Source organism: Colletes latitarsis, chromosome 2 (assembly GCF_051014445.1).
Source record: "Colletes latitarsis isolate SP2378_abdomen chromosome 2, iyColLati1, whole genome shotgun sequence".
Taxonomy (NCBI): domain Eukaryota; kingdom Metazoa; phylum Arthropoda; class Insecta; order Hymenoptera; family Colletidae; genus Colletes; species Colletes latitarsis.
In genome coordinates, this window is record NC_135135.1 from 29,486,309 (window position 1) to 29,509,249 (window position 22,941).

The 22,941-nt window shown below is 43.3% G+C and overlaps 1 protein-coding gene across 5 annotated transcripts in view; it reads right to left on the reverse strand.

The window, feature by feature from the left end:
- Nucleotides 1–22,941, reverse strand: part of Utx (Utx histone demethylase) — a 102,297-nt gene that overhangs the window by 53,627 nt on the left and 25,729 nt on the right. For 2 of the 5 annotated variants that reach the window (XM_076783616.1, XM_076783617.1), the window contains exon 2: nt 9,984–10,103. The exons of the other annotated variants lie outside the window; for them this stretch is intronic. In XM_076783616.1, the coding sequence (XP_076639731.1) occupies nt 9,984–10,024 (41 nt within the window). In that variant the 5' untranslated portion in view covers nt 10,025–10,103. The remainder of the gene's footprint in view (nt 1–9,983; nt 10,104–22,941) is intronic. 5 annotated transcript variants of the gene reach the window in all.

Consider the following 22,941-nt stretch of genomic DNA (forward strand, 5'->3'; position numbering starts at 1 on the left):
TCTGCGTCTACTTAACCCAGATTCCTCTCATGTGGAATTTAAATGGCCACAGGCAGCACGGGGTGGTTGTCGTCAATGAACGTCAACTATGCGTGAAGTAAAAAACAAAAAGCGATTTTTGCCCCCCGGGCGTTGTTACGTCGATGACGTTACGGCAAAGTCGATCGAGTCTGGGTTAATATTTGCGTACGCTATCTAACTTCTCTTGTGTAAACGATATTGGTAGCAGTATTTTTTCAGAATTGGAGAATGAATTTTGTCGTGAATATTTTTCAGCGAATAAAATGTTCTTGTTGTGGCTCGTCGGTACGCGAGACCATAGATCAAAGGAGAGACTAGGATCGAACAGTGGAGCAGGAGAAAGGTCACGAAGGGAAAGGGACAGGGGAAAAATCGAAGAATGAAACGAGCGGTAGTCTAACGCTTCGCGGGGGGAGGGCGGGATAATAGAGCAAGGAGAAGAAAGGTGGGGTAGTAATGGAGGGGACTGGAAGGGGAGGGCAGTAAAGAACCTAGAGTAATGGCGAATACAGAAAAAGGGGAACAGGAACGAAAAGGTAAATCGAGAAAGAGGTCGTGTGCGTTATGTCGGTGATGAAACCTCGCAACTTTTAGAAATTCAAAACAAGTCGACGTTTCATTAACATTTTATTAAAATTGACCGCCTAACCGAAAGCACTCCTAATAAATTATTTCTACGAAACGGGGTACTCTGGTGGACAACGAATCTCTGGAGGATGTCGTTGGACCGATTAGCCACGACCGCCAGGTACGCATTCCTGCGTGTCAGGAGTCAGACTCGCGGTGAAACGCGAATACACAGCCTAACCTAGCCCAACTTGGTCGCAATGGAGGGTGACGGGTAGCACAGACAAGGGATGAGAACCACAGTCGTCGGTGGAAGCTGGAAAGGGTGACAGAGAGGGGTTAGGGATCATCGATTTTCGTTGATCGCGTGGGCGCGAACCCGCAGATGCGTTCGACGATGATGGCCCACGAGGCCTTCGAATTTGCCTTGCAAAGTCCCATCCGCTAGAAACAACGCTCATCCTCGCGCGGATGCCCGCTCCAAGTTCCAATCATATGTTTAGCTCGTCGTGGGTGGAACGTCGAAAAGATTACAGGTGACTCGCGAAATTTGAAAATCAAATCGAGAGAGATTTGCATGGATAGAGGAAAGAGGATAAATGATTCTGATTGTAAAATGTACTCTGTGTCATGTGATTTTTTTTCATAGATCGTAACAGAGGTTATTTCCGGCGTCTAAAGTTCGCTACCTTCTTTTCCATCTCGCCCAGAGGATCCTAAACTCGATATTTTCTGATATCGACGAAAATTCTTCTACGAGAATCTTTATGCAAATACGGTGTATCGTCGCGCGCACAATATGAAATTCAGTAACGGATACGATGGATCGATCATCGTGGAAACCAACGGCTAATTAACGATATTTAGAGGGGTTCCGTTGCTCCGATGCCTCGAGAGGCGCAGGGTAAACGGGTCAATACTCGGAATTCCCTATCCGCTTTAAGGTATGGCGCGTTAAGGGATGCGAAGAGGCTGAGAGCGAGCCCTGCATAGGATCGACGCTAAACGAGGGAGGATGTTCGCTCGATCGTGGACAGAGATACGGGGAAAAAACGCGCGGCGTCTTCCGCTCGGCGGAGTATCAACCCTTCGAACGACGCGACGGCTCTGGGAAAGAAAAATCTCGAACCAACCGAGGATGAAACTTTAATAAATCCCTCGAAATCCAGGCTACGGATGCCACCGTCGGCCAGCGACGCTAAATCTGGAGCATCGATCGATATATCGAGGACGTTTCACCGAGATATGTACCCCGAGTATCGACGAATACTTCTTCCGGAACCCGTCCAATTAGAAACCGAAAGCTATTTCCGTAATTGCATCGTGCACGGTGCGCGCGAGAAAAATATTTCCACAACGTTACTCCACGGGTTCCCTCGACTCGCGAATAATTTTATCGAGATTACGCGAAATTTTCTCGTTAAAAAATTAGGACGCATTGGGAAAAGTCCCTTACTACCGTGGAACTGTTTTCGATTTTACGAACCGCGACTGGTAAATTACGTGAAACAATAAATCTCTATTGTTGTCGCGATTTTCATTTGTAAATACAGTTTCGACGTTTCTCCCAGATCGTTTGGAAACATCGATCAAGTAACGGCAAGTAACTTTTACAAAAGAATTTTTTCGCGATTCGATCAGGATAGAAAATTACGTAAGGTTTAGCAATTACGGGTTCATTTATCAAACCGTGCGGAGAATCGAATTATCGCGTTTAGCGAATGTCCTGTTTTGCAAGCATCTCTTCCGACGATCCATGGATCGATCTCGCCATTCTCGACACACACTTATTCCTCAATCATACTTACATTAATTCTCAGGACGAAACCGATCGTAGATAAGCAGAATTACTTTCGAATCTAATCAAAGCTGTAATTAGCTAAATAACTGGCAAGCAATATCTCAAGAATGTACTAATTGCCTAACGCAGGATCCAATTATGTCCTGAGGTCAACTACATATATATAATATATACTATATATATGGATCTATATCTTCCGAATGCATAGATCGTCGATGAGACATCTGAAAAGTTTTCTTGAAAATGAAAACCGCCTCATTTCCTCTAATCGTCGCTATTATTTCCCCAGTTAAGAAAATATCTTTATCGGTGGAGCGAAAATAACTCGAGTACCGTTCCCTTCCACTCCGCGTCTTTTCCGGCGTATTATGAAACGTGTTTCACCGCGGGCGACGTAATTTCCATTGAAAAGTTCCTTCTTAGCGAACACGGCATTAAGCACGCCGCGATGCTGTGTCGGATTGTAATTTCGCGCGTGTAAAACCGCACGAAGAGCGAAGGAACATTACGGTGCGTGCGTGCGGAATATGTTCCTGCGGCCGCGAGATGCCATCTGATACCATGCGCAATAAGCCTTACACGTACATTGTCTCGCTACCATATGCTCTCTGTCTACGCGACAATGAAGCCCTACCTCTGCGCCACGTCCAGAATTTTACCATCGTTCTCTTCCGTGCGCCCATCGGCCAGGAAACGCCGACTCCGAGCGACTTTCGAAACGAAAAACGCGCGAAAGACCAAGCGAGATCACAACAACATTCAACAATTTTTCGAATATTCTTAGAATTTTTAAATATTCTACACTAAAATGCGCGTTGTTAGCCGTTAGAAACATTAAAATCCTCCAATCCGTTCAGAAGTTACGATGATTTAAAGATTCGCGTGCAATTTCCGGGGTCCATTTCTAACCATAAATTACATTTTCGTTTAGGAATTTTTTTCTCGAAAGTGCGCAGGAATTCGAGTGTATGCCTACTAACCAAAAATGATTGCAATTGACCCCTGCAACTAAAAATAATTTTTTTAGAACGATTTGAAATTTTTTAATTTTGTCGAAAAATTTCACACCTTTTCGAATTTTTTTCTCGAAACTGAGTAGGAATTCGGGAGTATGTCTGTTGACCAAAAATGCTTGTAATTGACCCCCGCAACCGAAAATAATTTTTCCAGAACGATTTGAAATTTTTGAATTTAATTGTTAATAACTTCTTCACGAAGCCTCTATCAAGAAATTGGTATTCTTGATTTTCGTCTCATTTTGGCCCCTAGAATCCCCCATTAAAATTTTTCCCAAGGGTGGCCGAACACCCTGTATATACTTAAAAAAAAATATTCCCGCCAAGACGATATAATTACCACGAGGCGTATCAAAGCTCTGAATAACGCGGTCGCGTTGAAAGCGTTTCAGGGAAAAGAATCCCGGCGCGGGCGGTGCGTTGTTTCGCGCGCGAGCGCTCTTCCATTCATTAATCGCGCTAAACCGCTGATGCAGTCTCTCTGCTCGCATTCTTGCTCCCGGCTGCCAGCCGCGGGTAACGTTCTTTGGAAAATTTACGAACGCCCGGGCTATTCGACCGGCGACGAAGCCTCCGCGGAGGCCGGGGGAACGCGCGGAGCGTAGACAAGAGCTAAGCTATTCCGGCGCGTTTGCAAACCACCGCACACCAGTACAAGCGCCACGCAAACTTGGGTCTATTTATTTTAACAATCATCCATCCAGAATGCATGGAGTAACTTATTATTTCAAGCGAGCCATCGTTTAGCTGTGTAAATAAAATTGTAATTTTGAAATTGGACAATTTTTAGACGATTTCAACATAGGGTGTATATATATTGTATATATATTTGCGTTTAATTTGTGTGAAACTAAACTAAATAACTACAGATGTTTAATTGAAATTGGAAAAACATACGACAAATCAGTATTCATTTTTGCTAATTATTATAGTTAAACCATATTTAGACGATCGTCACCGCGGTGAAACTGCAGTACTAACAGAATCACCATATAGAAAGGACTTTGTGGCCCGACCGGAAATACGCGCCGTTTCTTGCAAAAGAAAACTAGAGCTTAAGCAGAGCAGGAACAAAAGAAAATTATCCTTCATTACAAGAAGAGCAAACATTCTTCGAAGGAAAACAGTTATAACGTTGAATGTACGTAGGTCAATCGGTAAGTATGTTAACCTCCCCCCCCCCCCTCTCCTTTAAAAAGAATATGAACGAAAAGTATCTTTAAGACTTGTCTTTTCGATTTCCCTGACGCCATTTCGAGGGCTTTAAAAATTAACCTTCTAGTTCACACCCAGGAAACTTTCAAAATTGATTCGCTGGAAATGGCTTTTTGGCACGAATGCCTGTTATTTGGATATGAATTTCGCCGGTTTCCGGTATCTATCCAGGTATCAAGCACCGTGTGTTGCATACGTCTGCACGGTGCTTAACGTACGTGTGCCATAGTCGGGTACGGCACGCTATCATCGTCTATGCATCTCGTGGCCGGCATGTACCGTTGCATTCGATGCCTGCAACTTGGCAGATAGGCGCGCGGGAAGGGGAATATTGCAATGCAAAGAAAGCAACGTCAAAGTGAGCGAGCGAGAGAGAGAGAGAGAGAGAGAGATCGAGAGAAGGGGGCAGAGTGCTCTGAATGGAATAGCGAATTGACTTTGGAGGGAAATCTGTCCCCCTTCTACCGATGGTCTTCGTGCCACCGTGGCCTCCCTCTGGCTTCCACGACGCTACACTGAATCTTGATTGTGTAACTGTCAGAGCGTTTCCTCCTTGCGAAACGCGCGACGTATCGACTCTGTATCGAGCAACGAAAGATAGAAAGAGACGGGCATCGCGTACGTATAATGATAGAGGCCCGCTGCTGCATCGCATAGTAGCACGAGTGACCCTGCGGCGTGTTTCGCGTGGTGCAACCGCAAAGCAGATGAGTAGATTGCGCGACGGCTATTTTTATTTCGTCCCGAACGTACATCCGTGCCGTTAATTATGAGACTAGATAGCGAGAGCGTGGTCGTGAGAGAGTTGTGCAACCACGACGCGACGGATTCTGTTCTTCTTATTGATCTTCGGGGCCGCAGCACCGTTTTCCAAACCGAGGAACGCTTAAGCAGACCCAGAGGTTTCAATTTCTTCAACTCGTACCGCGTTTTCTGCCTTCCCATAAAGCGGCACAGTATTGGTACAGCATGGTTGTGGTAGTACAAATGCTTGCAACTACTCAACAAATTGATTTGAAGGAAAAATTTCTTGACATGTTCATTTGTCATCTATTTTAGTTTGTTACATAGCAGAAACAATAATCAACAAATTGGTATTCTTAATTTTCGTCTTATTTTAGCCTCTAGAATCTCCCATTAGAATTTTTCCCAGGGGTGACCAAACACCCTGTATATTATCACGTATGTACAAATAGTTATAAAAAATAATATTTTGCGTCGTTAAGATTACGGTTTACTTAGAATCGAAATAAATACGTATGTAAATGTGGGCGTTGAAAAGGATGGAAATGTTACGTAATTTATAGATTGTGTCAGAGGCGAAAAATTTATAATACTGACAAATTTTCGAGCACGAACGTCCAGTCGGAGAACTGTAACCGAAGAGGCGACATTCACCGGCGCAAACGAAAAATTTCCGTGAAAGCAAGGCGCCTGGAATACGTGCATCGAGGGAAAAGAGCCGATAACAATTCCGATCGAACTGAAAGCCAGCAGCGGCACACACAAAAATAACTCGGCGTGGAACGGTCGGTTCGATAAACGCACATGTTCCAGGAGCATTGTACTCGCTCGCATATAGAACGTAAACTCAGGTTGAATAATTCTTTTGTAAGTGATTTCCATCCGAGTCCGTGCGATGTCCCTTCGATATCAATTTTCTTTGCTTCTTTATTTCTGTTTCAAATCCGTCGGCTAGAGGGACCGATTTTTCACGGTGAAAGCTCACGCGCCGGCGGGCAAACGTTTTTACAAAAATGTACAATTTCGAGGCAAAGGGACCTGAGAACTCGAAAAATGCGTTGTAGCGTTAATAAACTGTCATATTTGAAACAGATGAGATTATCTTCTCTGGTTGTAACGATACAAAAAATTCTATATTATATAACAGAAGTCAATTTTGTAATATCGTTCGATATATCTTTACGAAAATGTTACCAACAGATTGGTGGTGTTTTCCCCGTGAAAACGAGTCCAAACACGACCTAGTTCGGACGATTTTTATTTACTCGTAATCGAGACTGTTCGTGATTGGTTAGGATAACGTATGAATAAAAGTGGTGCGAATTGGGCCGTGTTTGGACTCGTTTTCATCGGGAGAACACCACGAATTCATCGATAGTACTCTTACGAAGATATGGAACATGTGGATGGGAAATAATTTGGGGAAAAGTTGCAAAATAGTTACGCTATAAATTGCACACGGTTAAAAAATTAATTCTACAAATTTGAAATGCAACGTACAATTAGTTACAGCGTCGAGTATCGAATTTGAATTTCACCGTTTCCTGTTGCGTGTTCGTGAGTTCAGACTACTGTGCTTTGGCAAACGTTAACCGTCGAGTGCCATTAGTCTCTGCAATATTTACCTTTCCTCGAAAGGCTTCGTTAAATACCGCTCGAGGGTAGCAGAACGAAAGAAACGCCGGCCGTTTCAATCTTTTTTCTTTTTTTTTTGTCTCGGTGTACTGACACACACTTTCAACGAAGTCCCGGTTATTGAAAATAATAAGACAAAAGGCGCTACTTAGGGTATTTACGTACGGGCGAGCGTGAAAAGCGTTCCCGTGTCGTGGGGTTATCGTCGACGCACGAACACGCGCACGCATTCAAAAATCGCGCAGTGGAGCTGTTACGAGAGAGAGAGAGAGAGAGAGTTCGTATCGTGTCTTTTTTTCACTCATCTCCGTCGAGAGAACGTACTAATAATTATTTTAATCGCAGACCACGTCGCGTAAGAGATTCCATCAGCGCCGTTGCATAATTGCCCAGGCTCTATCGGGCGTCGAAGAGGTATAATCTTCCTGACACTGAAAGCGGAGAACTTGACAAGGTTGCCGAGCTGTTCTCGGTTTAAACTTAGCAACGGTCTTCTTTCTCTAAATAGACAGCGGAATGCTTACAAGATCAATTACACGGAGAAACTTCTCACCTGTGAAACGACTTTGTCGTCTCGTTCGACGATTTGACCGCTCGATAAGTGCATTGTTCGGAAAACTGGTTTCGGAGCAGATTTCAGAAACAGATCCTTTACATTATCGTTCGACCTCTCGATTTTTAACTTTATTCGAAAAGAAAAAAAAATCTAGTTACGTATCTTTGGATAGCCTAAAGTACCCCAAGGGCCCTTTTAATTTTTAACCCCCCCAACTCACCACCCTGTGGAACAACGTACTCATTTTTCTCGCAGTCTTTGACGAGTAACAAAAACTTCAGCTCACAAAGGGTTCAAGTGCATCTTGAACGTTACACGAGGAACCTACACACGTTCGTAGTAAAATTGACCCCCCTCCTCCCAATCGTGGAACGAGTTCCCACGTCGGTCGACGAGTCTTATTAAAGACGTCTCGAAATCAATTAACCAAATAATGCGGCTACTTCCCGAATAATGTCGTTTAACGTCGGCGAGTTCTCGGGTAAGGGCGACACACGGATGTACCGTGCACGCAACGATAAAAGAGGGGGTCGAGAAAGGGAGGGTACGAAGAAAAGAAAAAGCGGAAGGGAGTCGTTAATCGGTTGGGGTTCGATCCAACGCCGCTATACTCGGCATCTGGCAAGTTCGAATATCCACCAGCAGCCCTTCTCGCGACTCTTTTTCAGACTGTCAGCTTTGGGAAGGAAGGGTTGCCAGCCAAGAGGTCTGAGTACACACGGCGCGAAGGGGGAAGGGGGTGCTCCACCCCTGTCTGCACACGCATACAGAAAACTGCCAACCATACGCGGGGGGAGGGGGGCCCCTCTTCTTTTCCAACGATATTGCATGCACAGCAAGGATAATCTGACAGAGATCGTTTATATGCATGTATGTGGAGACGTTACGAAAGAATTTTATTAAATTGTCCTCTTCTTCCTGGCGCGACTGTCTCGCGTGTCTCCGGCAACGGGACCCGTGGCAAACACGCGAAAACTTTTCTTCCAACGATAAATTAGCTATTTGTGACTGGACAAATTCTAGTCGATTTATATGCTTCTATAGTTTTGCCAAGTTTTCATCCCACTCTTAATAGTGGATAATGAAAATTATTATTTCGGATAAATTGGAAAGACAATTTAAAAAACTTTCGATAAAGTGTACGGGTCTCGAGAGATGGAAAGAAGATATTTTTCCAAACGAACGTTTGGCTAATTATTGGATCGATTTGCGAAACGAAACTTGGATGGTTCGCGTTCGTTCGTTTGGAAAAAACATCTCTGGGCTTTCGTCGATACGCGAACAAATTCCCATCTTTCGATCGTACGTTCATGCATAATAACGCGTCGGTGCATAGATCTGCATAAACGAAACAGTGGCTAATTGAGGATAAAATCGATACTCCGGCTTGACCGACGGAATCACGATTAATCCGATCGGGAACGTATTACTGGCAACAATTCGACACCGTTGACCAACTAAACATTGCGATTTGGGCGTCTTAAGGGGGGAAATCACTGTGACACCCTAAAATATTATATTAAAGTAAAATTCATCGGAAAAAGTTTCACAGTTACTCCCAAAAAATTCTTGAATATTGCCTTTATTTTCACAGTGGTTTCCCCCCTTAAGATCGACGACGAAGGTCAATTTCATAATTAAGAAATAAAATCAATTGGCCATGGAATAATACAGCGCCAAGTAAAGTAAGTTTCGTTTGAATCCGTCGAACCGCGTTTCATCTTAATTTTAGTTAAGCACGCCTCCTCCTCGATGTTACCGGAACGATGATAATTACGCAATTCGCGTTACGATGAGCGCAAGCACGAAATCGTACCAATTACCCGCGGAATTACGCCTTTGTGGGGCTCGGCGAATCGCTCTAATTACTTCTGTCGACAGATATTTAACGAAAAAAAGAATTCAAGTAGGGACGCGCACGATTCGCGGTCCAACGGGCAGAGGCGCGCCACTCGCGGAGGGAAGAAAAATGAAACGGCGTGTGTATATCCTTTCCTTCCCATTCGCTCTCGAGTGTACTTTCCCGTGGAAACACCGATGCTCGCGCGTGTGCACTGTGACATGTGCGACTCGTACACTTGTCAGCGACGAACGAACACGCAGAGAAGCGATGCGCACCGAAAAACCCCTTGCAACGTGCGCGAGAATCTATTGTTCGTTCGAGCGAACCACGAGCGTCCGTGGATGACAACCGACGCGATACGAGGGGGGGGATTACTGTACATCGTTTTTTCTCCGGTCCCTTTTTCGCGTTGCTACGCACGATCGAAACCGATGGGGAAACGGAATGCCACGTGAAAACTCTGCGTTCCAGAGTATCCCAGTCTCTGTGAAACGAGAGTCCGAGGATGGGAGGGGATTGGGTGAACCGAGCGATCTATCCCCTCACCCCTTTTACCGAGAAGTTTGTGGATACTCGGCAACTTACGATCTCCGCACGGTACAGCCCATACTGATGAGTCCACGCATCCGGGACGAAACACCGTCTTCTCGTCGACGTTTACTCGCTTCATTTACGACGTATCGTGTGTTTCAGTAAGCGTACAGTCTGTAAGTAAATTAACTAATGACATTATTAAATTATAAAATAAATCGAATGTCATAAATTTACTTGCAAACCCTGCTCGAACCTCGACGGCAAAAGGGTTAATTCGCTCTATAAATTCAAACTCGGAGTCGAAGGGATAAAAATCGTTGTCGAACGCGACGAAAGAAAACGTTACAAGACCCACGCATGCTTGTTTTGACAGCTGTAACGTGATCTTTATTGGCGCGTCCGTGCATCGACTGTTCTAACGTAACAGGAATCGCGTAGCGTCGGTTTGTTGGCGCGTGGGGGTGGATAATCGATAACTGGTTGCCGGGCACGCATAATGCGTGTAGGTAAAATCGACGTGGAACCAGCGTAAAAGGGAAAGAAAAAACAAAATATTATTTCCCCGAAAATCATCGACGACCGCGTGCAGCGTGTTGCTGCGTCGCAATAAAGCACGACCGTCGAGGGGTTGAGAAAGCGAAGGGGTGACACCGTAGAACCCCGTACAGAGACCGATGCTCGTCGACCCTCGTTATTCAATCGAAACAGAGCATTACTCATTTATTGTCTCGCCCTTGGGCCGTGTTATCCTCGCTAGACGGCACACGAGGATTTCGTCTGGCGGTCGAGACACTTTGCGACGCACTTTGCGACGACAAGCGGACCAAACAGTCGCGCGAACTACGTGCCGGTAATCGACGATTAAAGGACGACGCGTTCGAACAACGATGAAAAATTGACTTCGTGACTCGATCAACCTTGATCAAAATCTGATTCGAATAACGAACGACCAACGAGAAAGAGAACTGTGTTATTTTATCTTTCAACTTGTTTCAATGACGAGCTTGTTGAAAAATAAAAATTTTAATTCTCATTGGTGAAACTAAGATACAATTTTGAGCGTGTGCTTATCGCTACTCGTTGTCGGCTGTCAAGCGCACGTGACGGAGGGTCGCACGCGCTAAGCAAAAAAATGAAAAAAGTGGCGGGGCCGTCTCCGTAGCCACTTATCAGAGATGAAAAGCGAGCACTTATCCGAGAATTACTGTAACTAGAATCTGTATCTCTATCGAACGAGCAACGACTAAACAAATATTCTTCAATTTTGAATGACTTTTTTTACGATTTTGGTATCCCCATTTAGCTAAGATAACAAAAATTAAATATCGTCCAGTTCTAAAGGACAGTTGCATTAACTATTCAACGATCGATGATACATTACATCTTCGACTCGTGACCGACCTCCGAAGCAGTTAATGTAACACGTTTTTCCATACATTAGAATTGAGAATTCTCGACGCAGCGTTACGTACTTTATTATGCATCTTATCTCAAAAGGCAAAGGCTACACGGCATTCGATACGCGTCTATCATTGATTATGTAACGACTGATCTCTATTCTTCTCTTTTAACATCCGGTTTTCAATGCTACGCGTCGATAAATCGGACCGATCGCTCGCAGAAGGCAATGCTGCAACTTTAAAAACTTTTATTCGTTCAAACGTCCCATGTATTTTAGCAAAATTTATTTTCCAATAGCTTCGAACGTAATTTTGAAAATTATTAAAAACGTTAAAGTGAAATGTTAGTTGACTACACTTATGGGATTAGAGAAAATAATATTTGAAATCGGCAAAGTTGTTGGGGAGCAAAACGGTATCGATTTTCTTCGCTGCAAGTGCAGCTCGATGAAAGGTGGTCGGAAACGAAGAACCGGGCACGGCAAAACGTAACAATAAATCGACTTCCGGCGGTACGCGTGCGCCGTCGGAAATGCGTTTAAGTGCCGGTTACACGTACGCTTTGGGTTCGTTATGTGCGAGGTTTAACGTGTACGTTTAAACGAGCGAACCTTCCGACCGTGGACAATGTAAGAAACGTAATAAGCAAAAACGAAAACGATAGAAACGCGAACCGATCTGTAATTATTAATTACACGCCGCGTTAATATTCATGAACGCTCTACGATTCGCCAAAGTCGTTTCAGAAATAGACCCATCGAATCGAATTACGTTTTATTTGAGAAAAAAAAGAGTTAATATTACGATGCACGAGGGCAATTTTCGTATTTTAATAAATCTTTTTCCTGTCGTTTTATCGATCGAGGTAGAGGCGATTCCAGTTTCACGGAAAAGTATGGTTGTCAGAGGTGATTCCATAGCGTAGAGGATTAAAGTATAGCAAATCACAGCGAACCGTTATGCAAAAACTGTTACATCGTCGCTAGGCGTTACGCGCTACAAACAACGAGCAATAATACGTACGTAGTGTTGTACGACTGTAGGGTATTATTAATAGTCTCGAGCGAAACGAGTTTAATGTCACGTGTCTCGCGTTAGCACGTGCGTGCCGTTTTTACACGTCCGCATAAGCCAAAGCGCCCGTAATCCCGCGTTGGTGTTAGCGTACGACAATTATTTTTTCACAAGCAACGCTATAAATAAAGACGGCGCACAATGGGCTAGAAAACGATGATTCGCGGCCAAAATCAAATTTTCCAACTTTCATTTCAGACCATCATTTTGTCTTTGTAAACAAACAACACTCCAAAGCTACGAAATACATATTTCTTTTTTTTAGATGATTTTGTGATTAAATATAACACTATAACATTATTAGATTTTAAGTGAAACTAATTCTTTTAATTATTTATTATAAAATATCAAAATATAGGTTTTTTATTATATTTTTGCACAGGTATATTTCAGTTACTTGTACGTGTCATAAGCATGCTTTAAACCATAAACAAAGACTGCAAGATTTTTAACAATTTAAACTATGGGAAAGCTTGTAAAAAAATGTTGAAAAGTGTTGGATGTTGGACCATTGTTAACGAGAGTCACAGCAACCTCAAGAACCCTAAATTACCAAGTTTTCGAAATATCCCATGAAATCTTGAATTTTGGCCCTGTTTTTCAACGTCTGAGATCCATCGATCCATTTGGACGGAAACGACCGATAAATTCCAAGTACTATCGATCGAACGTTCCTTCGAATCCAACATCCGTCGAGTCTTTGACCACCGCGAGACGTCTGAACGCAATATTTTAGAATTACGCGAAGACGCGAAACGTTCCGACGCGTACATTAATTATTAACGCTCGATCACGGCAATTTTCCGTGACGATGGTAACGTTATAAGCGAAACACGAAAAGGAAATAAAAAAAATGGACCGCGTTCGTTCCTTTTAAAACGATGCAATCGTGCGGTTTCAACGATTTACAAATTCATATTCATATGCCTGGCAGCGTGGACGCGCAGGTGGCAATCTCCTGGACCTGATTGCCAATTAACGTTTAACGACTTCAACAGCTATATGCCGTGCCCGTGATCGCGCCTGTACACTCTGACGATTAAGGACGGGCTTGAATGGGAAACACTCAGTTTCGTTTAAATCCTCCCGAGTCATCGTTTCCATCCCTAAAAAATAACCGTTGATCGGTGAACAACCTTCCCCTGTGATCTCGTGGCATTTCGACACGTTTTTCGGACGTTTAAACGACCACGTGTGTTGGTTTGCAATAATAATATAATTGTACACGCGAGTTTTCAGTGGGGAAACTACGAGACTTGAATGGGAAAAGTCCTCCTAGGGTTGAACAACGTGAAAATGCGAAGACCGGAAAGGGGTCGAAGCGTTCCCATTAGTTCCCTTTTCATTATCTATTGAAATCGCGACTCGAGAATTTTTCACAGGAATTATAATTAGCCTCAGGTCATTAAATTGCAATGTTGTTAACGTGCATCGTACCGTGTCACGGAAAAATGCGGATTATGTAGACTGCCTATAAACTTGGTTGCGTAATTCTCCTCTACTAAACAACGTTATTTTATTCTTTGCATTTTCCTATGTATAAACACAGTCGCTGGAATGGAAACGCAAGTTTCTACGCCGCGGACTAACGATTAGATTTATACAGGGTGTTCGAATACCAATGTGTTGATGAAGACTTCGTTAAAAAGTTATTAACAATTACATTAAAAAATTTCAAATCGTTCTGGAAAAATTATTTCCGGTTGCGGAGGTCAATTACAATTATTTTTGGTGAATACACATACCTCCGAAATCCTATCCACTTTCGAGAAGAAAAAATCGGGTAGGTGTTGAAATTTTTCGACGAAAAAAAAAATTTGTAATTAATTCTAAAAAAATTATTTTCGGTTGCGGGGATCAATTACAATCATTTTTGGTCATTAGACATACCCCCGAAATCCTACCCATTTTCTAGAAAAAAATTCGAGAAGTTCTGAAATTTTTCGACAGAAAAAAAAAATTTCAAATCGTTTTGGAAAAATTATTTTCGGTTGCGGGGGTCAATTACAATCATTTTTGGTGAATAGACATACTCCCGAAATCTTGCGCATTTTCGAGAAAAAAATTCAGTACGGACGGAACTTTAAAAATGAATAACTTTTTAGCGAAGCCTCCATCGACAAATTGGTATTCTTGATTTTCGTCTTATTTTGGCCTCTAGAATCCCCCATTACAATTTTTCCCAAGGGTAGCCGAACACCCTGTATATAGATTTAAACTGAAATTCTTCTAGTATTTTGTAAAGGTTAAATTTGCAAATTGCAGACTGTGTTCTTTAAAATGTCCTTTAATGTATAACTTGACTGATTGTAAAATGCTGCTGACGAACGCAAGCGTTAGTGGGACTGTGAATCCATAAATTATTATAATTTAAAATTACTATGGAAGTGAGACACCCAGGCGAACATAGTAGAATGCAAAGTAAGATCAACTCATAGGTGACGATTTGTCGCTCTGCACAAAGGAACAAAGAATGCAATAATCTCTGGCAGATTGCAACACGTTTACCCTCGTAGGTTGCAACGAAATTATCTTCAATGCTTCCTGGCATTATGAGCACGGATCAAGTCGCTGGATTATCTACAAATCACGGTGACTCAGGTCACTAATGAATCACCGAATAACTGTGTTTTCATTTATTCTCACAGTTCTTTGACATCGCTCTTTTTCAGATTCTAATCAAATAATAATAGTAATCGAACAAAGAACCATTATATCATTATATCGAACAATTATAACCGAGATTAGATTTTACCAATGGCATTTCTGTCCCTTTCATATTTAACTTCCATTAAAATTCAAATGTTTATTATTCAAAGTTTCTATCTACGGTATATATGAATTTTGTCGATCTTTGGAGAACTGAATCTAGTAAAAAGATGAAATGAATGATCTTGGCGCCTGTGCGAAAAATGGCGTCTGGTATCGTTTCGTCCAAGACTGCTGGTGGCAGTGAACGTGTTAAACGCGACCGCGATATTTTCCACGGCGGTAGCCGAGACGTCGGATTAACAGTATCATTTCCTTTGCGAGCGGAAGTTCCGTGGCGGTTGTGTATGCAGGCTGCACGGATGCAACACGATCGTGTATACGAGGTGTGCAGCGGCGAATAGATCGCGCGCCAGACCGCCGAACAAAAATGCTTCTTATCGCGACGAACGAGTTGGAACGAGTGCCACTCGGTCCAAGGCTTATCGTTATGCAGGCGCCTTTCTTTCCCAGCTCACGAATCCATTAAACTATCTGACGCGTAAAGAGCCACTAGATAAAGATCCACGCATCTGCACCGTGGTAAACCGTGTACGCGTTCAATTTATACTATCTTTTAACGATTAATTATTGCCCCGTGACTTCCGCGTGCACGATATATTACGTTATGCAATGCAAAATTACCATGACCATAAATAATACACGTGTGTATAGATACGCGTACACGGACTCGCTTAATATTCGAACCTGAAACGCCTCTATCGCTCTCGCCGTACGAGAAAACATGGGTGGGAGCGAGGAACGCTTTTTTCGAGGGACGAACAATACAACGAAGATCGTTTTCAGAGTTTTAACACGTTCACTGCCAGATCAAAATCGTATAATATTCTGCAAAAGTAACATTTTCATTTTAGCGGAAATTAATCAGCTTTTTAACTCCTAAAGATTGCAATGTTAAGACGTATCGAAACTTTCGAAGGTTTTAGAATTAAAATCGTGTTCCAGATGGTTCGAAATGAGCAAGTTGATCGATTCATTAGCCCCCGAAAAATGAAAACAATTTTTGGCGCCGTATTAACACCTCGTCTAATATTTTTTCCCCAATATCCTGAAAGTATTTACAAACACGCAGGTGCGCAGTGGCACGGTGCGCGTACTCACATGCGCGACGGTATTTACACGCGCGTCGCGCGACGGGCACATGCGCGTGAACCTGCAGGAACGCGAAACGAGGAAGAGCATCGAAGAAAAAGAAGACGACGAAAAAGGGAGAAACAAAGCGAAAGGGAAGAGCAATGGCACACACGGTCACGAGCGAGCGCGCGCGCGCGCGCGCGAAAGAGAAAGAGTGAGAGAGAGAGAGAGAGAGAGCCACCACGCTCACCAACGAGCGCACACCGAGGTGACGTAAGCGCTGATTACGCGTCGCTGCAACGAGCGCAACGTCGAGGCTGCAACGAGCGTTGCATGTATAACGTTCGCAGAATGCGGCAATGCGTCCCCCACTCTAACCTCCAACACGACCATCGTCACCCCCTCTAACCCCACCAGCGCCTCCCGCGGCTACCGTTTGGCAGCGTGTATTGGTTGCACACGGAGGCGCGTGTCTGGCTGCGTGCGCGTATGAAGGACGAGGCCTTCAAGAACGAACGTACCGTATGTATGAGCACCAACAACGCGTCCCGACGAACATCATCAGCTGACAACGGAAAACCTAGCGAAACAGGAAGCGACGTTTCTACAAACAAACGACGAACCAGGCTTCTATTTCTATTTGCTATTTCATTAACCTTTAACTGATATACTTTTATAACACAAACGTACAGAAGAGTCAAAAAGACTCGTTATTTGAAATTGTACTAAAACAGTTGAAAATATATATTTTTAAATATTTTAAATTTTTGTAATTCATAGTTAATTATTTTCTCGATTCTGCAATAGTAAAAAAAAATGTAATAATAATTATAATATGTGATGTTTCGTTCTTAGTTCCCACAATAATAAATAATTTGTAATCGTAAGAAATTATATGAGAATAAAGTTCAAAAAAATAATAAAACAATTATGACATGATAAATTTTATCCTAAAGATATCATAGTCCACACTATGAAATGATCAAAAGGAAGCTATAAAAGGCGAATTTGCCAACCAATAGCGTGGAAATACATAGAACAGAAAGGGGCGCAACAAAATGTTTCAAAAATTGAAAGAAAGAGAGAGAATAAAATTTGACACACACCTGCAATTTCGAGGTCGGTCATTGATAAACGCCGAAAATGTGCAGGCGCCAAAAGAAGATTACAGAGGAAGAGGGGAATGAAGGGACTCGGTCGCTTATTATTCCGACCGAAGTACGAAAAGGGATAAAACGCGAACACGTGTAAATGCACCTTACTAAAATGTTAAAGATGGGATAAGAAACGGAATCACCATGATTAAGATGCCCCGATAAATCGATGTGACTTTTTTATTAACACTTCCACGAGCGTGTGAAAAATACGCGATGACTGTCGCTCAAACATCCGTAATACAACTCTTGTCTCTTTCAAAACAAACTGAATTTTTATTATAATTCCGTAGTCTAAATTATTTTGGAAAACGAATATTTTTTGCAAGTGTTTTCCAAATTGCGTGCCGCAGGAAAACACCTGCCAATATTGAAAATTGCCTTAATAACGCGTGAAATGCAATGTCAATTTTGTAAAAGTATACTCTTGGGGGGTGAACGTATTTAAGGGCACCGTAAACGTAGTGTCGAGTCGCCGTGAAATTAGAAAGTTTGGGAACATCTGGCTTAGACCCTAGACACGAATTACTATAGTTTTCTCCAGGTGGTTGATCCTTTTATTCTCGCTACACCTTCGAGCATTTCCCACGATCACGGACAAGTCCGATTTAATGCTGACGGCAAACACAGGTTTCCTGCGGCAAGTTCGACTTCCTGCAATATAGCGTGCGCATCTTTCACGTACACGAAAACAATTCAAAGCGGACGTAAAAATGATAGTAGCCAACAGCTGCCACCTTGACCTCGCTCAATGCCTATTTCCCAACATAAAGAAATCGTACTTCTTTTCTTACGACAGATTACGCAGCGACGTTCAACCGAATAATAATAATTTCAACCAGCCTTTAAACAGACAGAAGAATAACACGAATAACAAAACAACGAATGTACGTTGTTATTCGTCCATTCTCATCGTTCCAATAAACTTTGATTCGAATAAAAATGTATTCGTTGCTGATAAATAAAACGATATTTATTATTCCCTCTTGTACAACCGTTGGCGAAGAATGTTCGCAGGGAATCGAAACGTCGGTGTAATATTTCAAACGAACCGAGTTACCGTACCACCCTGTATAACAGATTAATGGTACTAAATGTTGTGATAAATGTTCCAGCTGGAGGCTGATTAATCCAAGTGTCCGGAAGCTGTCGCCCGAACGTTCAGTTAGGATAACAAGACGCGTGCAAACGAGCAGAAATTTGTCTTGTAGCTTGACAAATTTATAACAGCTTCGGCTAAGCGTATTATTAAGTTATCGTTAATTTGACAGCTCTGGACCACCTACTTAATTGACCGACGTCTTCATTCCCGCCGTCGTACTTATTCCGTCGCGAACAAGCTACACGAAAGCGTAACCTCGGGCGGACGCGTAGCGTGCCGTGGAGTCGCGATCCTTGTAACGTTACCTGCAACCTCTCAAAAGATTACCCTATTCGATACTAGGAAGCCATTACCATTCGTTCGTCCTTGGCTCGAAGGGCATCGTGTCTAATGCAGGAACAGTAAAACGGATAAAAAGTAGGCTTACTCCACGGAAACTACGTTTGCTCGGAGTAAAATTACAGGAAAAGCAACGTTGAAACAGGAGTCTACGATTAGTTCTTAGAAACCTTTTCCCCGATGGAAATGGAGAATCTGATTCCACCGAACCTTCGTTGTTCCAAATACAGTGAGAACTTTAAACAATCGTAAGGGAACAATGATAATCTTAACATACTCGTGCATCGTGCTTGAAATTGCGATCGTGTACCGACAATGAAACTTGCAAAGAGATATCGTGTAACGACAGACATTACGTGTGCGACAGCTACGCGCATAATTGGTACATACAGTCTAGAAACAAGCAGGTGCAATCACGTTAATTCGAATACCTGTACGCGAGGTAACAAAGAGCATTCGGAAACGCAACGGAGAGAAAAAAAAAAATGTACTATAGTACCGAGCGTACACGGTAACGTTGCACAATGCTGGTCTTATGGTCAAGGTTCAAGTCTTTAAACTCGAGTTATGTAAAGCATCCGGGCTCTCGAGTCCTTCGCGCTGTAATTTACATTTCCGATGTTACATCGTATCACATAGTCTGATGGCTACACTTACAAGCTATTACGGTGAAAGAATAATTTATCTACTTTTACCTGCTATAGTTCGCGATTTACACGCTAGACTTTGAACAGATATCGGAATTTTCACATCGATTCAGCGTAAAAAATGCTACAAGAATATAGAATTGTTAAATTTTATCTAAAAAAAACTGACTAGTATTTGACCCCGTAAAAGCGTTGATCGAATCGAGTCGAGCATCCCCGAAAAGCTCGCTGAAAGACAAGAGTTCCACGGTCCCCGCAATATCTGAAACTTTCGCGCGATTAAAGAATCCCCCGTGTGACGTACGAGCGAACGGGGTACAAACGAGAAAGGTCCTTAGCCTTAGAAGACGTAGCCGTTTCTGCCGGCTGGCAGGCGGCCGGTCGTCGTAGATATCTAGACGAGGTGGACAGTAAAACAGAGAGACGGAACGAGCTCGCGCGATCCGTGGAAACGGAGGAAGCAACCGAAAAGAGACGGAAAGAAGAAAAGAGAGGTCCTCGGGGTCCCGTGCAGCACAGAACGGCACGTCGGTGGCTGCGGCGGCCTAAGCGAAGTTAGGTTTCAGTGCACAACACAAAGGGAAGGGACACGGGAAGAGGTACGAGAGGGTGGAGGGGAGAGGAACGGTTAGGGGCGCCATTCGAGGGAGGGCTGTTGAACTTTCAGGGTCACTCCCGCGGGCCCCCGACCGGCAAGCGAGAAACAGTGAGAGAAAGAAAGAGACGTATAGCCTGGCCAGGGAAGAGGGGAGGTGAGGTAGCGATAGAACGACCACGGAGGAGGGAAGGTAAAGAGGGGAGAGGGGAAGGAGAGAGCCGCCCCAACACGAAAACTCACTCCTAAACCGTCCCTAACGACGCGCCCTCTGGGCCACGGAATCGACGACCGACCGTCCGGCCAATTCGTCGTCCCCGGGCCACTATGCTCACTGCCGCGGGACAGATAGCTCGCGTAGGCTTTCGATGTAGTGCACCGAAAGCATACGGAACCAGTTTTCGGTGCCGAGAAAGGACCGTTTCTCCTCCAGGGGCTCCGGCCAGGGAGCGCACACGCGCGCACGGTCACCCGGCTACGGTCTCGAAACTGGCGTTCTCGCAACGATCCGGGGAAGGTAGTGAACTCTCAGGGCCGTCCCGTGGTCTTCGATGCGTCGCACAGTGGGACAAAGCTAACTGACGGCGATCGAAAACCGATTTTCACCGACACACGCACCAATGTCCCGAAGATGGCCCAGTGCCTGAACAACGCCACGAGTAGTATTTATTTTTATGTTTCTAGATTACGTTTGTCGACGGTGTGTTAGAGCGTTTGAAAAAATGATTAATTTCAAATTACGAGCAACCCTAGCCTATCATTTACCGAATATATTGCTATAAATAGCAATGGAATCGTATCGGAATATTCGTAACCTATAATGCATTAGAATATATCAAATTTCCAACGACGGAGGTTTAATAATTAAGCTCATCAATCCGATTAGAGCTGCCCTATTACACGCTATATCTCAACTATAAACATATCTTCGTTAGTTGCTGAGTGACAATCTTGTCCATCTACAATAATGGTAAAAACACTTACCCATGTTATTCTGGAAGAATTTTTGACACGGTATTAATTTGACGTATACGTACCTGCAACAGAATTAAAAAAAGCATGGTTAGAATCTAGCAAACAAGTGTAAATATATTTTTTTTAATTTCATACTGTCGGTCCCCATCAAATTATTCTCTACGATTTTTTCCTATTTTCACCGTAGAGCCGTAATCTCTATGACTCAACTGTTAGAATCACCCTGTAGAAATGTTTCTATTCACCCCATTTCACGGTACGCGATTCGTATTCTTCCAATCAGAAGTTAGGTTAGGTTTGGGCGCGTCTATGGTAGTCCGAACAGAATCGTTTGAACCCGGTGTACGGTCGAAAGTTATGGCGTTTCGGGGGTAGGGAAGAGCCCGCGTCGTTTGTGTTGGTGTTTCACGAATAACCACCACCGCGAGATGTCCATCTGCGTGCCTAATCGAAAGCCGGATGGTTATTGTTGAGTTTGACGCGCGCAGTCTGTCACGTGGTAAAAATAGACTATCGACCGCACACAAGTTTGGCCACAGGGTGTAAATAAACCACAGGTACGAACTTCAGAATTTGATGGAACTTGTTTCAGGCAATGAGTCTCGTGCACCGAATCCTCGAAATACATATTTCCAGGATACAAAAATACCTTTTATGCGATTAGAATTTTTCTTCGAATCAAATTATTGCAAAAAAGTGAATGGACTCATCGGTAAGGTTCCGGAACAGATTCGACCACGATTCGGCAGCTACCGACATTAAAGCCTTCTGGCGGTAAAAATAAAAAATAGAAAATTCATCTTCTTTTCAAGAGACGCATAACCAAAAAGTTTCATCAGTCTGGTGTTGCACCATTCCTAAAAGATTCTTTGCAAATTAAACAAATTTGAATCACGAGCAATATTAAATTTTAATATTTGCCCAACGTTGGACTGATTCTAAATTAAAAGGAGGATATTCGCGGTTGCGAAGAGAATAGGTTCTTTAATTCCTGTCGTCGTTTCCCTCTTTCAGTCCTTCGCTGGGAGTATAGACCGTGCCTAGACGCTAGGTAGAAACCCTGGGTCTGTGCAAGTAAAAAAGAAGGCGCACGAACAAGAGGCGCATCCGAGCCGACAAGGTGTGCGCCGCCTTGATCAAGCAGGATGGCAGGCCAGGAAACTAACTGTAGTTGGTGACTAACTTCAAACAGGATTCCACGAACATGCCGGAAATCGTTAACTCGCAGAGCCATACGTGTACTTATGAACATTTGATTAGGACGAGACGTACGAGTAATTTAACGTGACTTCGGGTTACGGAATACACAGGGTGTCCCGTGAAATTCGACTAACCTCTATCGAGGACACGAATATCGCAAGATTACTAGAAACAACTGAGATCAACCCTGGAGTTGAAATTAAATTAAACTAAATTATTCTTTTTTAACACTTAACGACATGGTTAATAACATCCTTGAATATTATTATCCTCTTACTTTTCCATCCATCCAAAAAAAAATCACAAAAGAACGCTTTATTTCAGGTTTTTACGATGGTCTTACCCCTTAAAAGGACGTCTTCGAAAAAGTTTAAAACTCACCGCTGTACGCGAAGTAAGTTTCTTCGTTTAAAGGAAGTTAACTAATTATCGGACTGCTGAATCGCCAGTCTCGGTAGGCTGGTAAATTATTAATCGACCGAGTAATTTATTTCCACTTTGTCGCGCCATTCGATTTCTTGCCGAGACGCGTCCCCGTATTTAGATTCCACGGAGCTTCCCTCCTATAAGAAACTGAAACGAAAACGGGCGGAAGACAGTGGCGGAGTGTACACAAGAGGAACCTAGGTTCAACGACCCCGGTCTCTAGTACCTGTATCACATCAGGCTGGCTCCTCTCC